At 36.0% G+C, this 20,697-nt stretch overlaps 1 protein-coding gene across 1 annotated transcript in view; it reads right to left on the bottom strand.

Moving 5' to 3' along the window:
- Window positions 1–20,697, bottom strand: part of COL21A1 (collagen type XXI alpha 1 chain) — a 116,739-nt gene that overhangs the window by 58,317 nt on the left and 37,725 nt on the right. Inside the window, exons 4-10 of the mRNA XM_032185725.1 lie at window positions 19,502–19,670; window positions 19,152–19,368; window positions 17,175–17,348; window positions 14,430–14,507; window positions 12,095–12,103; window positions 10,569–10,652; window positions 8,185–8,247 (exon numbers count right to left, since the gene is read on the bottom strand). Coding sequence (XP_032041616.1) covers window positions 8,185–8,247; window positions 10,569–10,652; window positions 12,095–12,103; window positions 14,430–14,507; window positions 17,175–17,348; window positions 19,152–19,368; window positions 19,502–19,670 — 794 coding nt within the window. The remainder of the gene's footprint in view (window positions 1–8,184; window positions 8,248–10,568; window positions 10,653–12,094; window positions 12,104–14,429; window positions 14,508–17,174; window positions 17,349–19,151; window positions 19,369–19,501; window positions 19,671–20,697) is intronic.

The raw sequence follows: 20,697 nt of genomic DNA, 5'->3' as shown, positions 1-20,697 counted from the left end.
GTGAAAGAAAATTTTGACTTCATGTTCAGAAAACATCCCAGCAGAGAGGTCTGCAGACCCCTTGTGAAAGTCTCTGCAGAAAATCTTTACTACTTTTAAAACAGGTATCTAAAGTGTTACAAGAAAAGCTTTCAAACCTTATTAATTAAATAGATTACATGTTAAAGGAGAGAAAGTCCTACAGCTATTCAAACGCAACCATGCCAACACTCAAATTAGCAGCCATGGTATGACCTTATTCCTCATTGGCAATATCCCTTCAGCAACTGAAATCCTGTGAGGTTACAGAAATGTTAGAAAGAACTTGATGTATTTGAATGAAATGTTTCATCCTTTCTCTGAGAAATCTCTGTCTATCATCTAAACTTTTTGCCTTAGGTCCTTCATCCTTCTTTTCTCAAGGAGCTTTTTTCCTTTCCTCCCCCCAAACAACCTACTCTAACACTCCTCTTTGCCTGTACTCATCTGCCTACTGCTGCTCTTTTCCTTCCCCTCTGGACATGTTGAATCATAAAGGTTGAAAAAGACCTCCAAGATCATCTGGTCCACCCATCCACCTACCACCAATGTCACCCATGGTCACCAACCATATCCCTAAGCACCACGTCCAACCTTTCCTTGAACACCCCCAGAGATGGTGACTCCACCACTTCCCTGGGCTACCTGTTCCTCTGAGGGACCCAAAACTGAACACAGTACTCAAGGTGTGGCCTCACCAGAGCAGAGTACAGCCAGACGATCACCTCCCTGGTCCTACTGGCTACACTATTCCTGATACAAGCCAGGATGCTGTTGGCCTTCTTGGCCACCTGGGCACACTGCCAGTTCATGTTCAGGTGAACATCAATCAGCAGCCCCAGATCCTTTTCCTCTGCACAGCTTTTGAGCCACTCTCCCCCAGGCCTGTAGCATTGCATGGGGTTGTTGTGGCCTAAGTGCAGGACCCGGCACTTAGCCATGTTGAACCTCATCCCATTGGCCTCTGCCCATCTGTTCAGGTTCCCCTGCAGGGCCTTCCTACCCTCCGGCAGATTGACACTTCCCCCCAGCTTGGTGTCATCTGCAAACTTACTGAGGGTGCACTCAATTCCCTCATCCAAATCATCGATAAAGATATTAAAGAGGATGGGCCCCAACACTGCCCCCTGGGGAGCATCACTGGTGACCGGTCATCAGCTGGATTTCACTCTGTTCACTACCACTATCTGGGCTCAGCATCCAGCCAGTTTTTAACCCACCAAAGAGTGCACTTGTCCAAGCCATGAGCTGCCACCTTCTCCAGAATACTCTGGGAGACCATGTCAAAGACTCTTCTGAAGTCTAGGTAGACTACATCAACAGCCTTTCCCTCATCCACCAGGCAGGTCACCCTGTCATAGAAGGAAATGAGGTTGGTCAGGCCATTCATGAACCCATGCTGGCTGCGCCTAATCCCCAGGTTGTCCCACACACATCAGTTGGTCATCTCTAGCAGACCTGTTTGGATCAAAACAAGTGTCGTCTTGTCTCTATCAAAGCATGAAAATGAAGGGCAGATCTAGCATTAGATCACAAAGGTAACTAAATGCTGCTTTTACTTTCCAACATAAATTTTTTGGTGACTCCTGATCAAAGATCTGTCATCACGTGAACATTATTATGGGAAAAGAGTTTTCATTGCCTCATTCATTGTCTTTTTAATTTTGCTTTGTTTTGTCCTGTTTAGTTCTTTCTCCACATTATTACACTTCCTTCAACTGGCTACTCTGCTATCTGCCACAGCTTTCATAACTCTGAGTCAGTAGCAATATATTTTAACTGAGCATGATGTTGTGCAATAAATATCTGTATGGGCTCAAACTCCATAGAGAAAAAAAATTTCATCAAGATTATTAGAAACAAGATCTTAAATTCTGACTTGGAAAGTTCCCGAGCTTTAGACTGCTGGAAAATGGGATGATGTACTAAGTATAACTTCCTGCTTGCCACTTAGGTGTTTGTCCCCATCATCTGTGTTTGGCCACTGCTGAACATAGTCAGATCGACTTTTGTCTGTACAAATGCACAGAGCTGTTTGATTCATAGCTGTAACACAAGTCAGCAGCAGGCATCACTCTGATTTCAAAGTCGTAGATGTCCATAAAGCCATTACATGACTGTATTAGTCAGAATAGAGCAAACATATTTCCTCCTACAGTAACAAGGTCACAGTATTACTAAGGAATATGTATTTCTCTGGAATTGAGAGCAGCATTTTACAGCAGACTAATCAACTATGTTTGGGAAAGTTTCCTGAGAAAAGTAGCTGTAGAATTTATATCAACTTAAATCTCTAGACAAACCATCCAACAGCACAGGTAATCCTATGCATTGATGAAACTATTACCCACTTTTCTTCCAAGGGTTCTGTAGAAATAGATGGACATTATACTAAATTCATTGTAAAAGATTCAGTCCTTGGTTGATCACCACATACTATTGAACTCTACACATTACAGCTGTAACAATCTTCTAGAGATTTTTAAAAAGAAATATTGGAATGATCAGAAATTACTTATTATGTGACAATTTTGATACCGTATGAACACTGCATCTAGATAAATCAGTAAAGTCAGTCTCACCAGATTATTTTTGAACTGCTTCTTGCTTATGGACACTGTAATATGGATACATGGTAATGGATACATGGTAAACAATTCCAAACTTTCATGAATGAAACTAGATGGAATACTAGAAAATCGTCCAGATTTGTCAGCCATGAGGTTCAAAGTTCAAAATTGACAGATAAGTGTATTTTTTCATTTCTTTCAGCAGGCTGATAACCTATCACCTCTATTAACCACAAGTGATTGCTGCATATACTCTGTTCATTTATTTTCCCTCTTAACTTGAGTTTTTCTCCAGGATGTATAACATACCCTTTGGAATAAAAAATGGCTTTGTGATTGCAGTCAGACTGCTGAGCATTTTCAGAGCCAGCAACTACTCCAGCTGCTTCTTTCTGACAAATAATGCCCATTAAAATGAGTTCCAATTGAGATTCAAACACTATTTTTACACTTATGCTTATTTATCAATGCAATTTCTCTTGTTGAGGCAATTTAATGATTTCAGGTTGTGAATAAAATTTTTAATTAAAATGTGTTTTTATTACATATTAGGCTTCTCACTGCTATGCTTTTCTCCATTTACTTTGATCTTTTCTATATGTATCAGAGTATGGAAAATAAACAGAGGTGGTGATTAAAGAAAAAAAAACCCTACACACAAAGAGCTTTTAGACAAAACTATTTAAAAAAAAAAAAAAAAAAAAGAATGCTTGAAATTGAGTCATGTTTATGTTCACCTCCCCCAAATATTACAGCAAACAATTTCAAACAATTTTACTTGGTAATACCACGTGAACAATTATTTTCTGGTAATATTGCAGATTTTCATGGGAATTGTTCTGAATTTTTCCAGACTAAAACTAACTGTAAGTGTTACAACCATCTAGCCAGCCCACGAAAAATAAACTAAATTTTCTTTGATGTTTGGCTTTAAAAATCAGTTACATATAGTAATACAAATGCATGCCTAAAACCTTTCTCACAGGAAGAAACATTTTGTTGACCAGTTATACTGTTCCAAGAAAATGAATACCAGATAGGCAAACTGGAATAACTTTAGAGAAGAACATAAAAATGTGCTTTGGGAACAAAAAAGATTGACTTTCCAGGAAAAGCTTTTCATGCAAAAGCCATTTGATTAAACAACACTGACTACGCAACTACCTGTAAGCCTATTGTGCTGTGTGAATTAAGAGCTCACTTTTCAGTTCTCCAAGAAGATTCACCAAAAAAAAGATTGATACAAGCAAAGTTATCTCAAACAAAGAAAATCTCTGACAGCACAGATAAACTAATAGTAGTATTAGCAAATAAAGCTAGTAGTATTAGCAAATAAATAAATAAAACAGAGAAAAAAAAAGACAGAGGGAGAGATCTGGTTTTCTACACAGTGTATCTAAAGGGTCTTCTTTCGTTCATAGCTAAAAGCTAGCCTGGAAAGCACTCAAGAATGTACTGTAAGGAACAATAATGTACTGGCCAGAGCTGCAGATGACCTAATAGGCTTGCAATTATGTCCTTACAAAGAACAAGTGCAAAAAGCTACAGCTGATTTTTCAAAAAAATAGTAAATTAATAAAGCTATAGGATTTAACTATAAGCACTTCATATAACGTATGAACTTCAATGCAGCAAAAGGGTAAAATTTCTCCCATTAGCATAGCTTTTAGCTTTTGTCTGAGATACTTTTGTACTTTTGTTAAACTTTTCTATGTTCAGAGAATGCCCATCTATGCATGTTATGACTCACTTGCAGGAAAAAAAAAAAAAAAAAAAAGAAAAAAGAACACATAACTGCCAGATTACAACGTTACAGAAAGACTACAGCATCAATTTATTTCTCCTTTGTGATTCACACAGTTACAAATTTTACTGCTTATGGGAAGATATATAGCACTGAATTGAAAACCGGTTAATAAAACTATGAAAAAGTCCTAGAATCTTGTTTCTAAAGCAATGCTGTTGGCATCTGCCTGGATGCTTAAGAAATAAAATCAATCTATTTTTTAAAAGAGAGAATGGAAACTGACAGTTCCCTACCAATATCCAGTCCATTCTGGCTTCACTAACACTTACACAATATCATTTTATTTTTCAAAACATCAGAGTTAGCTGGATTAAAGACAGTTCTGCTACGCTTATCCATATTGCAACTCTACTTCTAGCAGTCACTATGACTGTGATGCACGCTCTCTCTCCCCATGTAACTCTGGGCTCATGCAGTTTGTATACCTGTTTTTGAATGGGAATGGGAATGGGAATGGGAATGGGAATGGGAATGCTCTGCAGAAACTGAAGCACTGTCAATAATCAACTGAATAAAAAGGTTATTCTGATGAGATCATAACTACCCTGCTCAGTTTCCATCTGTTCCCATTTTAAAACCTATATTTTCATGATTGTCTGAAAAAGTAGTATTTTATAGCACTAACAATTTCAATTCAGAATGTGCTCTGTATTTTTAGTTAAACTCTGAAGACGATAATTTAACTTTTTTTAAGTTCTAGTTTAACTTTGAAGGTAATTGTTATCAAAATCTGTTTAAGACAAAAGCACAAGGAAAAATTTTGCAGCAGGAAAAATGAGGATCTTTACTCGTGGAACTATTGAAAAATTCATGTTCTCTCTGCTTTCCTAGACCATTAGGTCTACCATTCCCAGGTCTCAATATATGAAGTCTGATACTTTAAAATAGAAAAACTTTCAATTTTTAGAATTGCATTTTTTTTGTTGTTGTTGTTTTCAGTGGCTATTTTTTTCCTCCCAAATTAACTATACTTCCAAAAGGAATCACTACCGCTAAGTCAACCATCTGCTGTTCCTAAGAAAAGGCCAAGATGTAACTAAGCAACAAAATAGGAGAAATATGAACTTTTTATAATGTGTACCATGGAGCTTTCTCTTTGTAACTTTGTAAATTCATTGCCCTTAAAACATACACACTTCCAAGTACCCATCTCACTGTTTCCACCTCTAGTTGACATAGAAATGAAATACATGACAAGTACTAAAAATTAACAAAAATAGAACCTTAGGTGTTTTTATTAAGCCACTGAAGTTGGCAGGTAGTGCCTATTGAGACAAAACAGGTGCTGGAATTGAAAAGCAAGGCCGGATTTGGAAAGGACTTGGGTTTAGTTAAAATATCATAATCAATCTTTCCACAGGCCAGAACAATTACTAAAAAAGAGCTAAGTTTAAAGGTCCAATATAGCCATTTGTTGTCCTTCCCTGAAGTCTCTCTGGTTTGTCAAGCATGTATTAAAATGGCTCAGGATAATGTAACATCCCTTCTAAATCTCAACCAAAACCACAGACTATTAATCCAAGCCCATCCATAATGCAATGTTTCTTTCATAATGATTTTGTCTTCTCAATTCATAAATGATTTTGTCTGCTTTTGTCTGTTCAACCATTTATATTTTTTAATTTTGGGGGTACATTTTTCTGTATTTTTTTCCTGATAGCAGTTGGGACCGCTCCATAATTGTGTTTTCTGATTTCAAGACATGATGCTTACCTTTTCTTCTACTTCACCAGGGAGATTTCAAAATAACACTACAAACTAAAGACTCAACCATAAAATTTAGTCCTCACAATAAGAATGAAATGCTACAATTAATTAATAATCTGTAGTTATGGGCTACTTTTCTTTTCCTGCTTTTGGTACCCAAGTATCCAGCAGAGAAATTATACTCTTTTTAGAAGTAAATTATTCATAATGTCTTTTATCTTTTTCTTGATTTATTTTTTTTAATGACTACCTTCTAATTAATACTAATTAATATCAAAGGCCACATTCTGAGAAAAGAAACATGACTGGTTGAGTCTCCCAGCTTTTAGCCTGCCTTCTCTCAACACACCAGAGCACATACACACTACTGCTTTGAGTAGTAGAATCATAGAATCATAGAATATCCTGAGTTGGAAGGGACCCTTAAGGATCATCAAGACCAACTCTTGACACCGCACAGGTCTACCCAAAAGTTCAGACCATGTGACTAAGTGCACAGTCCAATCTCTTCTTAAATTCAGACAGGCTCGGTGCAGTGACCACTTCCCTGGGGAGCCTGTTCCAGTGTGCAACCACCCTCTCTGTGAAGAACCCCCTCCTGATGTCAAGCCTAAATTTCCCCTGCCTCAGCTTAACCCCGTTCACGTGGGTCCTGTCACTGGTGTTAATGGAGAAAAGGTCTCCTGCCTCTCGACACCCCCTTACGAGGAAGTTGTAGACTGTGATGAGGTCTCCCCTCAGCCTCCTCTTCTCCAGGCTGAACAGGCCCAGTGACCTCAGCCGTTCTTCGTACGTCTTCCCCTCCAGGCCTTTCACCATCTTTGTAGCCCTCCTCTGGACACTCTCCAACAGTTTCATGTCCTTTTTATACTGTGGTGCCCAGAACTGCACACAGTACTCAAGGTGAGGCCGCACCAGCGCAGAGTAGAGCGCGACAATCACCTCCCTTGACCTACTAGCGATGCCGTGCTTGATGCACCCCAGGACACAGTTGGCCCTCCTGGCTGCCAGGGCACACTGCTGGCTCATATTCAACTTGCTGTCTACCACGACCCCCAGATCCCTCTCTTCTAGGCTGCTCTCCAGCGTCTCATCACCCAGTCTGTACGTGCAGCCAGGGTTTCCCCGTCCCAGGTGCAGGACCCGGCACTTGCTCTTATTGAACTTCATGCGGTTGGTGATCACCCAGCTCTCCAACCTATCCAGATCCCTCTGCAAGGCCAGTAGTAGTACTACTGCTTTTGAGTACTACTGCAGAGACTGCCAGCTGTTAACAGAATCTTGCTCAACAAAGCAGGTCAGCTGTCACTATATGAGAGGCTTCCAATTAGATTCAAAGATCTAATGTATTTTTTCATGAAACCTTAGAAAATCTTTATTTATTAATTTTTATATGATTTGATTGCAATAAGAATGCTAATCATGAAGACCAGACCAGCCACTGCAAAACCTGGCATTTTTGTTTTAACTACATGTGTTATTCATCTATTTTCTTCCATTCTTTACTATCCATACTAATGGAATGACAGCTTATAAAGTAAAAATAGGGCAAGAGAAAAATATCAATATTTTTTGTTAGGTGTGTTTTAACACATAATGTGTAGAACTGCAAATGGTATTTTTACGTTGTATGCATACATCTGCATATTTTGATTGACTACTTCTGTAGGAGGCACACTAAAAGAAATTAAATGAACAAACCTTAAACATGAGAAGCAATCTCTAAAACAAAATCAACAGGATTTTAGCTGCCCTAAAAACTGCTTTCTCATGCAAAAAATCTAAGCAGTAAAGTTTGAAGGTCAGAAGGTGTTAACTGTTGCAAACTGATACAAAGACCAACAGGAACTGACATCCTGTTCTCTGTTTTATAACAGTGCTTACCTCAACCATCATATTTATATTTTAGCTTGAAACAACAATACTGCAATTCATAGAATTGTATTCATAGATTTGTTACATTCAGAGTTTCATAGAATGGAGACAAAAGCATCTAAATTTCAGAATCTGGTATTAGTGGTACATGTATTTTCTCCTGCTAGTTTTGCATTTGCAATATATGACTAAGTTTTTAGTACTCACAGGCTTACCATCTGGACCAGGCTGACCAGGATAACCATGATTCCCAGGCTGCCCAGGATCACCCTACAGAGAAGTAGTATGTTGACACAAACAAGACATGAAAAAGCATTTTAAAATTAGCAGAGAGAAACCTTAACACTAACACATCCCATAAAACAGTGGCTGCAAGTCCAGATACCTGCTATTGAGGAGTAATTCCTACAGCAAAAGGGAACTGATCTTGTAAGCCCTCCCTGGGAAAATTCTTCCTAACTTCTGGTTCACAACTTGTAGAAGAAAGCCCACACTCACTATTACAGTGCAGGCTTGACCCGTAACCTCATATGACTTCAAGCTTTTCAAAATTGCCAGCAACAGGCAAAGAAAAAAAGAAAAAAGTTTTCATCTAATCTCTATTAAAACCTTGTTATTCCGGCATTTCTACTGGGAGGAAAACTCTCCCCTGTACCACAAAGATTTGGCTGAGCCTAGTTCTTAAAGCAAAAGCATGGAAAGGCATGAGCCAAGATTAAAACCTGGTAAATAACAAACTCTTCTCCACACAATTACTGCTGTCTATAAATATATATATATATTTAGATTTCTTCTTATAAGGCCTTTGCAATTATTTTGATAACCTCTGCCATGACCATAGTAAGGGAAAAGAAAACAGTTTCTCAGGGACCAAGTTGACTGTAGAAGAGCAAAAGCATATCTCCCTACTCAGTATATCCTCTTAGTATATTTCAGTTCTCTATTTATTTTACTAACAGACTTGATCTTGACTTAATTTGGAACCAGAAAAATATGCTAAGACTTCAGCCATAAAAATATTTTATTTCTGCAGAAGCTTTAAGCATGCACTTTAAGCATTTCTTCAGTCTGATCCACCAACAGACCAGGTCAGCTACCACTGCAGAACTGTTATAAACAGGGAATAAATAGGAAAATTTCCTATAAATAGGAAATTGGTTTTCAGTGTGATTGTGAAAAAACATCTTTTCACAAATAAACCACAGAAATGTAATGCTCAACTAAATGGGAAAGGACATAGAACAATGTCTATTTAGAAAAACCACAAACAGTAACAGTTATCATTTTATAAATTAATAGTAGGTTCTTTGCAGTTATTATTGTCCAAATTAAAGAGTCCATGTTTGACATCTAAGAGAAAATAAATCGCTTTCAAATATACTTTCTAAACTATGCAATGTTATGCCCTTAGCTTAAAAAATTTAAAATGTTATTTGTATTTTATTTTTTTAATTAATTTTATTGTACTCTGTTAAAATCACAAACACATAAATTAAGTTTAAATTTATAAGATTTCAAAGTCCAATATTCAAAAGTTGATATGTACTGTAACTGAGATATCCTATAGATTTTAAACTGGCTGTCTTTTCACTCTTTCTGCAGTCTTTTGGGTTAGGCACCATCATGTTAACTGTATTATCCTAAAACAAATATCATACTGCAATGCAATTGGAAGATTGCATGTCACCTTAGTTCTGACATATCATACTCTTTCATGCTTTACAGGATGTACAGGATGATAAGTACTTCCTTCTATCTCTTTTTTCTTTAATATGCTAAAGAAGAAGGAAAGGGTAAAAAACACAAAAAATCTATTACATTAAAAAATAATCATCTCCATCACATGGTTTCCAATTCCCTGATCAGAAACCTTTGTCATTATAGGAAAATGCCCTTTAACTGGAGGTAGCTGCAACAGACTATTGTCCCTTATGTGATGAGAGTATTTTCTTTCAATCATTTGCTTAATGAAAGATATGCATTTCAGGGACTTCTTGTCTAACCTTTAAGCAAAGCTAGGAACTGGGAACAGCACTATTTAGCACAGTAACTGGGGAAGGTACTACAGCAAAATACTAGTGATCTGAGTCTGACACATTAGGCATCTGAAACGCAAGTCTATTTTGCATTTTAATCCTTCACCAATACTGATGAGAGGTCATAAAAATCAGAACAATTAAGGTAGAACTCTCCTTACTCTCCCAGTAAGCATTTAGTCTATTCTTAAAGAAAGACGAAAATTCTCCATTAAAGACTATCCTATTAGCAAACTATTTCATTCTCAAACAATTGACAGTGCAAGATCATGCAAGTGATCAAGTGCAAGATTTCTTGCCAATGCCGAAGATTGGCAAGAAAATACAACTTGCAAGCATTTTATTCAAAAGTAAAAGACATATTTGTGTTATCAGGAGCTAGGGCACCCAAACCTGGCCCTGCAGATCCTAATCAATATATTCATCCAGTGGAAACCAGAACTAGCAGAACTAGTCCCCTACTTTTTTAACCTGATTGACCATGGATAGTCAACATAAAACGTCAAGAAATAAAATAAAGTAGGGTATACTCAAGAAGAAAGAATGGAAACTTACTTTGGGGCCTGGAGGTCCTTGTTTCCCTGGAGGGCATATGCAGGGGGCAGGCGTGGAGCCTACATCACTAGGGCCATTCATGCACTACCAAGAGTGAAACCAACCATCAAAACACATGCCAAAAGCGTTGAACAAACATATCATAACATTATAGGAGGCTGGTTTTCCTTAGGTTGCATAGGTCCTAACTTTCACTCCTTTGTTCACCTGGAACTTCTGCTCACCTGAACACTGCCTTACAACCACTTTGCATGCATGAATTCACCATTTAACAGAGAAGAAAAATAAATAAAAAAGTAAGTACTCATACAGAGTTGGTACCTGAAATTCTATTTGCTCCTCCACAAATCTTTTGTCAAATAGCTTGGTAATTTTCAATCTGGCAACATGCAAATCTGTTCTCCTCAACTAACCAATAACCATCCTTTGAACTGTGAACAATTATTAAATGTAACTATTTAATAAAAGTTTTTAAAAAATAATTAATAAATAATATGTAGAGCATAGTGACCACATCTTACTGCGTGTTATCGTATAACAAGCCTGAAAAGAGTATAAAGCCCATGTCTCCCACCTAGTGGGCATATGCCCCAGCCATTATGGTACTTGAGGAGAGGTGAGGTCTGTCTGCTGCCACTGATTCCAACCAGTAACCCCACAGGTATCTATCATCTAGTTTGGAGAGTTCAGTGAACTCCTTCAAACCACGCTCCCTATACAAACAGCAGTAAACACTAAACCTGGACAGATCATTTGAGGTATCTACTTCCCACCACTGAGTTCACATGAAACCCCAGTGTTTTACTAAGGCAGGCAAAGGGAGAGTTACTAGATCAAATTCATTTGACCAGGGCTAGGCACCCAAAATTTAGGTGCATCTGTACTCAATTTATAAGATTAGATTCAGGTTAGATTCAGTGAATTCTCTTTGACCTAGTTCTTAGAGATGTGGAAAGGCATAAATATGGGAATCCAAGCTATGAAAGAACAGATTTTGTATTTATTATCTAACACATGTTCTAGAACATCTTTTTTCAGATTTTCTACAGTAATGCAGAATTCTATTCTCTGAATAGAATTCTCTCTTAGGGTCAAATGATTGTTTAAAATGCAAATTCATATTTCCTTCATAATGGTACCAAGCAGGAATGGTGTAACCAGGGTGGCTAGGGGACCTATCATACTAAGCCTTCAAACCAGCTCCCTTTCAGGGAGCTCCCATTCGCATCATCCAGGAACCTGACTGTTCACTTTGCAACGGCATCCAGCCCTGAAAATAAGAGCAATTCAATTGAACTGGGAAAAAAAAAAAAAATCAGGCCATTTATTCTAATAAATGTGGGCTTCTACACAAAACTGATTTTGAATTTGCCATTGAGAGCTCAATTAATGGAAATCCAGCATTTTTAAGCTTAGCAAACCTCTGTCCATTTTTCAAAACAAACAGTATATTCCCTAGTATAGTAAGTTATATAAAGTCATATACTACCTTAAACTTAGTTTGAGCAGTTTAGGATTGAGCCTACCTCTCCATTCTGAAACAAGAAGAAACACAGTTTAAGAATAAAGCAATATTTGCAATAAACAAAATCAATTCATCTGTAAACATTACCAAAAACAATCATAAATATGAGGCTGTAAATACCAAGCAACTACAGTTCAATATTTCAGACTTTCTCAGGTGTGTGTACAGCTGCTATCAACATATATGAATTTTAGTATCATTTACGGGTCTTTCAAAAGGAGCTGCCAGTAGCAGTTTTTCAAAGGCAATGACAAAGCTTAAAGTAAAACTGGACCATGTAAATATTTATACACTGAATGTTTAGATTTGGCTCAAAACAGGAGCAAATTCTCATTTAAAAAAAAAAAAAGTAATCCTCTACTTATTCATTGATGTACAAGAATGTACCAAAACATTTCTAAAATCTCTGATTTCTGCCTGAATCCAGCATCTGGTAAAATATATAGCAGCACAGAGGCAAGGCTGGCTTTCTGTTACTTGCTTTCCTGTGTGACTGCATAGTATGTGCAGTATCATAGAACAAACCATCGCCAAATATTTCAGCACATCAAACATGTAACTGACTTAATAATTTAGTAGCCAGCATTACCTGCACTACATGCAGGACTTTTATGATGCACACTGTCACCACAGACTTTACACACAATCAGTGGAGAGAGGTGGCTTCCTCTGTATTCAATTTTCATCTCAGGCAAAGTCTAGAGAAAGTTGTCTTTCCCCAGTGATCATAGTGGGAGCTTAAAATTACGATGCAGCCAGTCGTCTCAGGAAATTTAGGCTGTAATTAGTACATACAGCCCCTGCTTAGTTCAGGAGCTCTGACACAACCACACTCTGATGGAGTACAACCACAAACCACATATGCCTCCAACTTTCATTACCTCCTTGGAGATCATCCAACATTTTTATTTCCTGAAGGAGTCCAGAATTTCACGAGTGAAGCCCAAATTTAATTTACAACAACAGTAAGTGAAACTAAACTGGCAAAATGTGATCTCTCAGACTGCTTGCCGAGTTGTAGAGGATGCAAAATATGATAGAGTTTTTAGCGTTTGCTTTCTTTAGCCACATTTTTTTTTTTTCATTTATTCATTTTTCATATCCTACCTACTCATTGCAAAGAGCAAGAAGATATGTGTTACAGGTAAATAGCTAAATATCAAGTTTACAACAGATTTAAAGCTAACTTTACAATAGTGTTCCTGAACCCATTAGTCACCTACACATACAGTCAGATTTCAGAACAGCTAATAATCCAGACACCTACTTGTTGATTAAATTAAAGGTGTGAGTTTTAAATAAGACTCATATTGAGTGCTGATTATAATAGAAATACTGGCCCTAACTAAATAGCAGCCAAACAGACTAGCTGTAGGTCTATGCAAGTTTGGCAAAAAATGAAATATCTGGATGTTGAAGATTCATGGGCGCTGTTGTCAAATTGGCAAGATGGTCCTAAGTCCTAATATACCAAATTAAAACATGCCGAATATGTTTTTGCAGACTAACACACTGGTGTCTGATTATCTTAGACACCAAACAAAGGATGAAATTCTGAAGGAAACTGTAAATATAAACCTATCTCTTTTGAGATGTGAGTTGAATGCTTTTGAAAATCTAACCCCAACTGTGTATCATGAATGATTTCCAAGTTTGTTTACATATGTTTTACATTTCATTGTATAATTAACTCTATGTAAGAGGGCTAAGAAAGGATCAAAGCCCCATAAGCTTTGTAATTGTGTACGAGAATCCTAAAACCCTGAACTGCATTTTATTTTCATCTTATCCATAACATACTTTGTAAAATCTTGACTTCATTTTAGTCAATGGGATTTTTAAATCAGACTTCAGCATAGATACTTCTGATATGAAAAGGTGATTTAAAAATATAGGTTTTTTGGGTAAATATAGAAATTTCAGATATTAAATGACCTGGCAAGTATCAAGTATAGAAGTATAGCAGATAAGTTAAAAAAAATATTTAAAGTATTTTTTGCACTGCTGTAACCTATCTGTTTTATTTATTTATAATGTTTAAAATCTTTAATTTCTAACAGATGATTCTGAGATTCTTCTATACTGCTGTCAAATTTGCACCATCAAATATCTAAACTTAAAAAAAAAAAAAAGCTTTTAAGATATGTTCATGCAAAACTAAGTTTGAAGGCAGACAAACTCTGGGTCATCTGATATTGCAAAAGCAACAAGCATTCATTTGCACCAGCTGAATCTATGTAATATTATTCATTTTAGGAACTCACTATTAAGTCAGCAGTAAACAGTGATTTGTAAGAATGCCAAGTAGTCTGCAAAAGTTTATCTATCATACTCACAAATCCCGGGATCTCACAGACTGTTTCTCGATTATTTTGCTCTGGGTCACAGTAGATTCGCAGCTTTTGTATATCAAACTATAATTCAAAACATAAAAGACTTTTTTAGAAAAAGTGTTAATAGTTTGACATTAGTTTAAACTAGACCCTTCTTAAATTATATCATCCACAGTTTTTTAAAAAAGAACAAAATATTAAAAAGCAATAGAAACAGGAAAGTCTGTATGTCTACTATAGTTAAAAATCAATTAAAGCTGTAGAAACATCAGGCTTCTCACAATGATTCATACATGCAACCAATTCAAAATTCTGTCGCATAATTATTTAAAGAAAAATAATCAATCCAAGGTTTTGTTTTCTAAAGTAATAGAAATCACCACCCTTAATCCTTGGCAATAAATCCAAACATGCACAGCACGAATTACACCCGCTGCCAACACCATTTGGAAACAGTTACAACTGCATAAGCAAAGCGTACATTTTCCTTTTTACCTTAACAGTGCTGCTGGTTCAATCTTTCTACACTGTTTTGTCTCTACTAGATGTAAGATTACTAAAGTTTGGCAAGGCATCAGAAAGCATCCATGACACTTGAAATAATTTGTTTTAGTTTAGATTTGTAATGCAAAACTGTAAAAAGCAGCTGATAGAAACATTGGCACCAGGAAAGCAAAAGTTTGCACCATTCTGCTCTGTTACTATACTACAAAAGAATGAAATTTCTGAAGTTAGTTTTTCTCTCGTGAACCTACCATGACTACAGAGAGAAAAATGCCCTGTTACACTTACAAGAAATCACAGATCATGAGTTTTACTAGCAGGGAGAACACAGCACAGAATAGTGAATCTGGCATACATAGTAATATATATTTTCAAATTTAATATGTCTTAGCTACAACTTTCAACACTTAAGTATGTACACAGGTTTATCATCACTGTACTGGAAAGCACGTAAGCCAGTAAGACCTTAATTAAATTGAGAAGCCTTGCAAAACATCACTAGAAAACTTCTGAATCAGAGAAAAGAAAGAGAATGAAAATTCACCAAAGAGCTTCTGAAGGATCTTCTATCATACTTTGTCTTTCAAAAACATTTCAAAGGATTCAAAGGAAAAAGGATTCAAAGGAAAAAAGATTCAAAGGAAAAAATATTTCAAAATACATTTTCAGTGAAAGTTGGCACACAGACTCATTAAAATGTTTATAATCATAGTTTAAATAGAAATATTCTGGCAAAGGTTGACTGCTAATGCTTTACAGAATGTGTTGCAGTCTGTGAAACTGAACAAACAGTAAATACCTTTTTTAGATTTTAGAAATCAGCTGGAAATGAGGAAGATTTTCCACTTTTCTTCTAGTCCACTGTCAGGAGAGGATCTTATACAGTTCTACCCTCCTAAAATGCTTTCATTTCTATTTTAGACAACATGTTTGGCTAATAACATTCTTTAATTGAGAAACTGTATTACTGGAAATCTATAGAAGTCCTATTTCTGCAGCAACTTAAGAAAAAAAAAAAAGGCACTAAAATCCTAGAACACACAAAACTATGAAAACTGGATAATCCCTCGCTGAAAGGGAAAGTGTATGAGATGATTGGTTACACTTCCAAAATCTCTTTCCTTGACGTAAGTGCCTGAAGTCTTACCAGAAATCTGTGAGAAGCATTCATTATTTTTCACAAAGAAGTATTTTAGTATACAAATTACATTTCCACCAGAAATGCTGAGTCACGCACACAGTATGTCACCCAAGTTTCTGTGTACATTTTTAGAATATGGTAATAATAGAAATGAAGCCTGGCTACAAATGCACACAATTGAGAGTAATGATTAACAACATCTGAAGAGAGTTAATGAAGATGATGCAAAACACATTAATATATTTTAATAGGAGTAGTAAGGATCATGAAATTAAACAGTAGAGTACAAAAAAGCACAGCTTTCAAAATGACTAAAAAAACCCACCTGCTCAGGTAGTTCAGTATTTCTTAATATTGCTTCTTTATTCTCAGTCTAATTTGTACTGCTATTACCACATTGTTATAAATATAAGGAAACAATCTATTTAGCAAACATCTGGAACACTGTCAATGTTGTAGTCCTCACCACTGCTCTATACATCCTTTACCTACAGAGCCTGACGTTGTTACCAGCTTTTTGGTGTCTCCGTACAGCTGTAGGCAAGAGGAGTACACCTTCCTCAGAACAGAGGAGTTTCAGGGCTTCTTTCCATCACAGCAAAATCAAACAGTGCTAGTTTGTGCACCAAATATCTGCAGTACAACATATCTAGAGTTGACATGCTTCATACTTTCTCAACAGCTAGCGATGAGAAGGAAATTTCCTCAAAATTGTGTTCTCTCTCTATTGTGCCAACAGAACCCATACACTGGAAATTACATGCAACTGTCAAGCACAGAGGATATCCCCTGCTCTGAGATGTTGTTCCCCAAATTTGAGCAACTGCACTGCAACAAATCAGTGCTTTGGCAAAAACAAACACCTGTTGAAGTCAGTGAGACCAAGTAAGTCCTCATCACACAAGATACACCAGTTGTGCTGGGTCCTTCTGACAGTTTATGTTCCCTCTTAACTACTAAAATTTAATATATTGCATTTTAACCTAGAGTATATTAGAGGAGTAGGTTCAGGAAAAGAGAAAGCACCAATGAAATGTTAACCTATAGCAGAACTTCTAAATTAGCCTGATATTTAAATTACTGTGTTTTTAACATAAGCATACCTGTACAGTTTCCTCCTTTCCAGAATACTTTCCTATTTGGGTTAGTCCACTGATGTAAATACCTAAAACAGGATGTAATGGCTTCGTTTCAATTTCTTGGTCATCTATATACAAAGTTACAAACTCTTCTGTTACTAAGAGACGAACTTGATGCCAGCCTTCATCAAACAATGTCTAAGAAAAGTGAAAAAAAAAAAAGAAAAGGAAATGTTTAAAACAAAGTGTCTTTAATTTACATTACAGTAAAACTTATTTTCAACACTGAAACTACCTGTCAATGGTTGAGATGATCTATGTTCCAGGTTTTGTCACAAACACAAAAATTATAACTGTACAGGCAAAACAATAGTAGTCAAGTAATAATATAATTGCAAAAATGGTATTTGCTAATGAGTAAGTTTATACTTCAGAATTACTTTTTAACTCACATAGATTTTTTCAGTCTGCCCCAGAACATGCTGAAACATATTTCTTATAAATATGAAATCAGAGACCTTTTTTCAGCAGCATAACAGGTATAACATCTCAAACACTTCAGATCTTAAATCACGGTAAAAACAAATCGGTACTTAAAAACATATACACACTTAAACAGTATCTCTGTTTCTGTTGTATTTTCATTTGTAGATTGGGATTTTACTTATAATGGCTCTCATTACAAACTAAAATAAACAACAAATCACAAAAAGGGTTGTTAATAATGCAGTGTATTTATTTATGTTTATTTATGTTTATAGATGTGCAGATCTAAAAAAACCATATAAAATTATTGTCCTCCATAATAGCAAATATAAGCATAGAGAAACAAAGAAGAAATAAAAAAGTTGTCTTTGCGGTTCATGGATACCTGGGACTGCAGGAATAAAATTGATTTTTCATTGTAGATCCCCAAAACACTTAAAATATTTCAGATTGACTTAAAAATAAAATTTCCAGCAATTTCCAGTAAAACAAATTTAACACTTTGCTCCTTTAAAATGCATATATTTTACCTACAAATAATTATAAAAAGGCAAGGGAAATTTAGAAAGAAAAAAGCTAAATTCTCCCTTTAATAAAAGAATAAAATACTCCTCACCAATAAAAGCCTGGTAGTTAAGACCTCCTCTTGGAAAGTAGACCTTTCTTCTCCAAGTACTTATACATCAAATTCCTTTAGCCTCAGCCTCATTTGGAGGAAGGTTTCAAATTCAGGCCAACACTTCCCAGAAAATTAGAACCACCTTGGCCACTAAGTGTTCCATCCTTTCCCATTTTTTTTGCTTAAGTGTCACTATCTTTCAAATTAATAAACACTCCCCGAGACAGGTATGGGAATCTCCAGGCTGTGTATTCCAATACTGGTACAAACACACATACAGAGACATTCAATGTCTTTCACAGGAACTTAGATCATCTTTCTTACAGAGTTGAGTACTTCGCTGGAAATTGAAAAAGACTGAAAAGGCAATCTTCAGGTTACACTAGGAGACAGTTTTCACAAAGAGAGGAATCCATTTAGTAAGAAAAACAAGCAGCTGAAAGGAATTTTTACTCAACAGACAACTAGACAAATCTAGGCTGAACTTATTTCTTCTGGAGAAGAAAATAGCTACTTTCATTATGCATTTTCAAGGGAATTTAGATACTTAACAAAAACTCTCTCTAAAAACTGACTATTCTTGTTCCAATTTTCTAGCCTCTACATCAAACACAGAAAATACTTTTCAGTGTATGTTAGGCAAAGTGCTGTGCGCAAAACTTTCTCTGTTATTTCTACAATTACCTGCTGGAAACTGCTGAGTAGAAAGCACCTGTAAAGCATTTTCACTGATGACCACTGTGGACTCTCAGGAAACATGGATGAAGTACTCACCATCTATTTTTAAACATCTAAGCAGCCAAGAATAAGATCATGCATTGTTAAAAAACACAAAGGGCAAAGGAAAGATGTGTATTTAAATGAGTATTCCAACATGATGCCTACCTATTTCTTACCTTTACACGAGGTGCAGCAAAAGTAATAACCTGTGTGCCATTTATTAAACTCGTTGTAGTGAATGATAATGTTTTCTCCTCTCCATTAATAGTGACTGCTATCTGTGGTCTCTTATCCAGGCTTAGAATTCTCCACAAATCCCATGTCTTTTTCACTTTAAATCTTTGAGTGGAAACAAACACATAGGATGGAGGCAGACCTTCTGGAAACACATTCCTAAATAAGGGGGAAGTCGGAAAAAAAAGGACAATGCTTGAACATTTAATATAAATCTTAGAACAAGTCTCTCTTACTTTAAACAATCAATCAAACAAAATCTTTTTAACTTTAGACCTATAAATATATATACCTTGTCAATTCTGACAGATCAACACGGGAGGTTACTTCATAAGCTTTGGCATTAGTAGTTGGTATTTGAATTCTCTTTTTAACCTTTTTCTTCACACCTAGTCCTAGAAGAATGTCAAATCCTTTTTCATCTCGAGCTGCCACTGGAATTCTTGTTGGACAAACAGATTCTGCAAAGTAATAAATGAACATATAGATAAAAATAGGATTTAAAAATTTCAAAAGGTACTCTCTCACTTACCTAATGTTTTTTGTAGCTGCCTTTCAAGAAATAAAAAAGAATTGAGAACCGCCGGTTAAGTACAACAAGAGAGAAGTGATATGCAGTATCCTCTGAGACATCAAGTGTGAATACTGAGATGCCATATTTTGCTGCAACTACATACTTCTATTTTGATTTGTGACTAATTGTAGTAAAAGGTATTACAATATTTGACTAAAAATAATACTAGATTTAATTTCTAAAAATACGTGGTTTCAGGATGTTACAAAATTATAAATGTTAATTTCTATGGTACACTAACAGTTTAGATTAATTCAGTATCCCTCTTTATTAACAACTATTTTTTTCACTTTTCAATCAAAATTTCCCCAATCTATTTTGTTACACTCGAATCTGCTTGAAGCTATTCTCACTAGAGAAATATTGTGTGGAAACAAAATTCTGTGGAAACAAAAGTTGGCTGGATGTCATCTTTGTTTAATTCTTTTTACAAAAAAAATAATCTTAGGCAGTGGACTAAAATGTTTTAAAAAAACCTGCAAGATAGCAAAGTGAAATGTAATGCTAAGGCCAATATTTTTACTAAATTAAATCAATTAAAAGAAAGTAAATATTTCATTATATTAAAATTATGCTAAATTATTTAAGTTTTCATCATTTTCCATTGTTTCTTCAGAAAAGCATCCATTCATAGAAAGAAAAAAACTTAGAAATGCATTCCAAAAAACGGGTGGAGAGTTGTCTCAGCTCCTTCTGGACCAGCCATGGGCTGAAAAAGTCATGTTTCAGTGCCAGGGAATTATCATTTCAAAGGTTCACTGGCTTCACTTTATAATATGAGCAACAGTGCATGTCTTCTCCTTTTAGCCAGTTTAAGGGCAGTCAGAAGCTACCCTGTTCACGGGAAAGGACAATTCACATTAAGGGGAAATGGCACAAGTACTTGGGGCAGCAGCAAGAAGCTGCATAAGTTT

The sequence above is a fragment of the Aythya fuligula genome, chromosome 3, assembly GCF_009819795.1.
Source record: "Aythya fuligula isolate bAytFul2 chromosome 3, bAytFul2.pri, whole genome shotgun sequence".
NCBI lineage: Eukaryota > Metazoa > Chordata > Aves > Anseriformes > Anatidae > Aythya > Aythya fuligula.
This window is presented reverse-complemented; position numbering and strand designations above follow the sequence as displayed.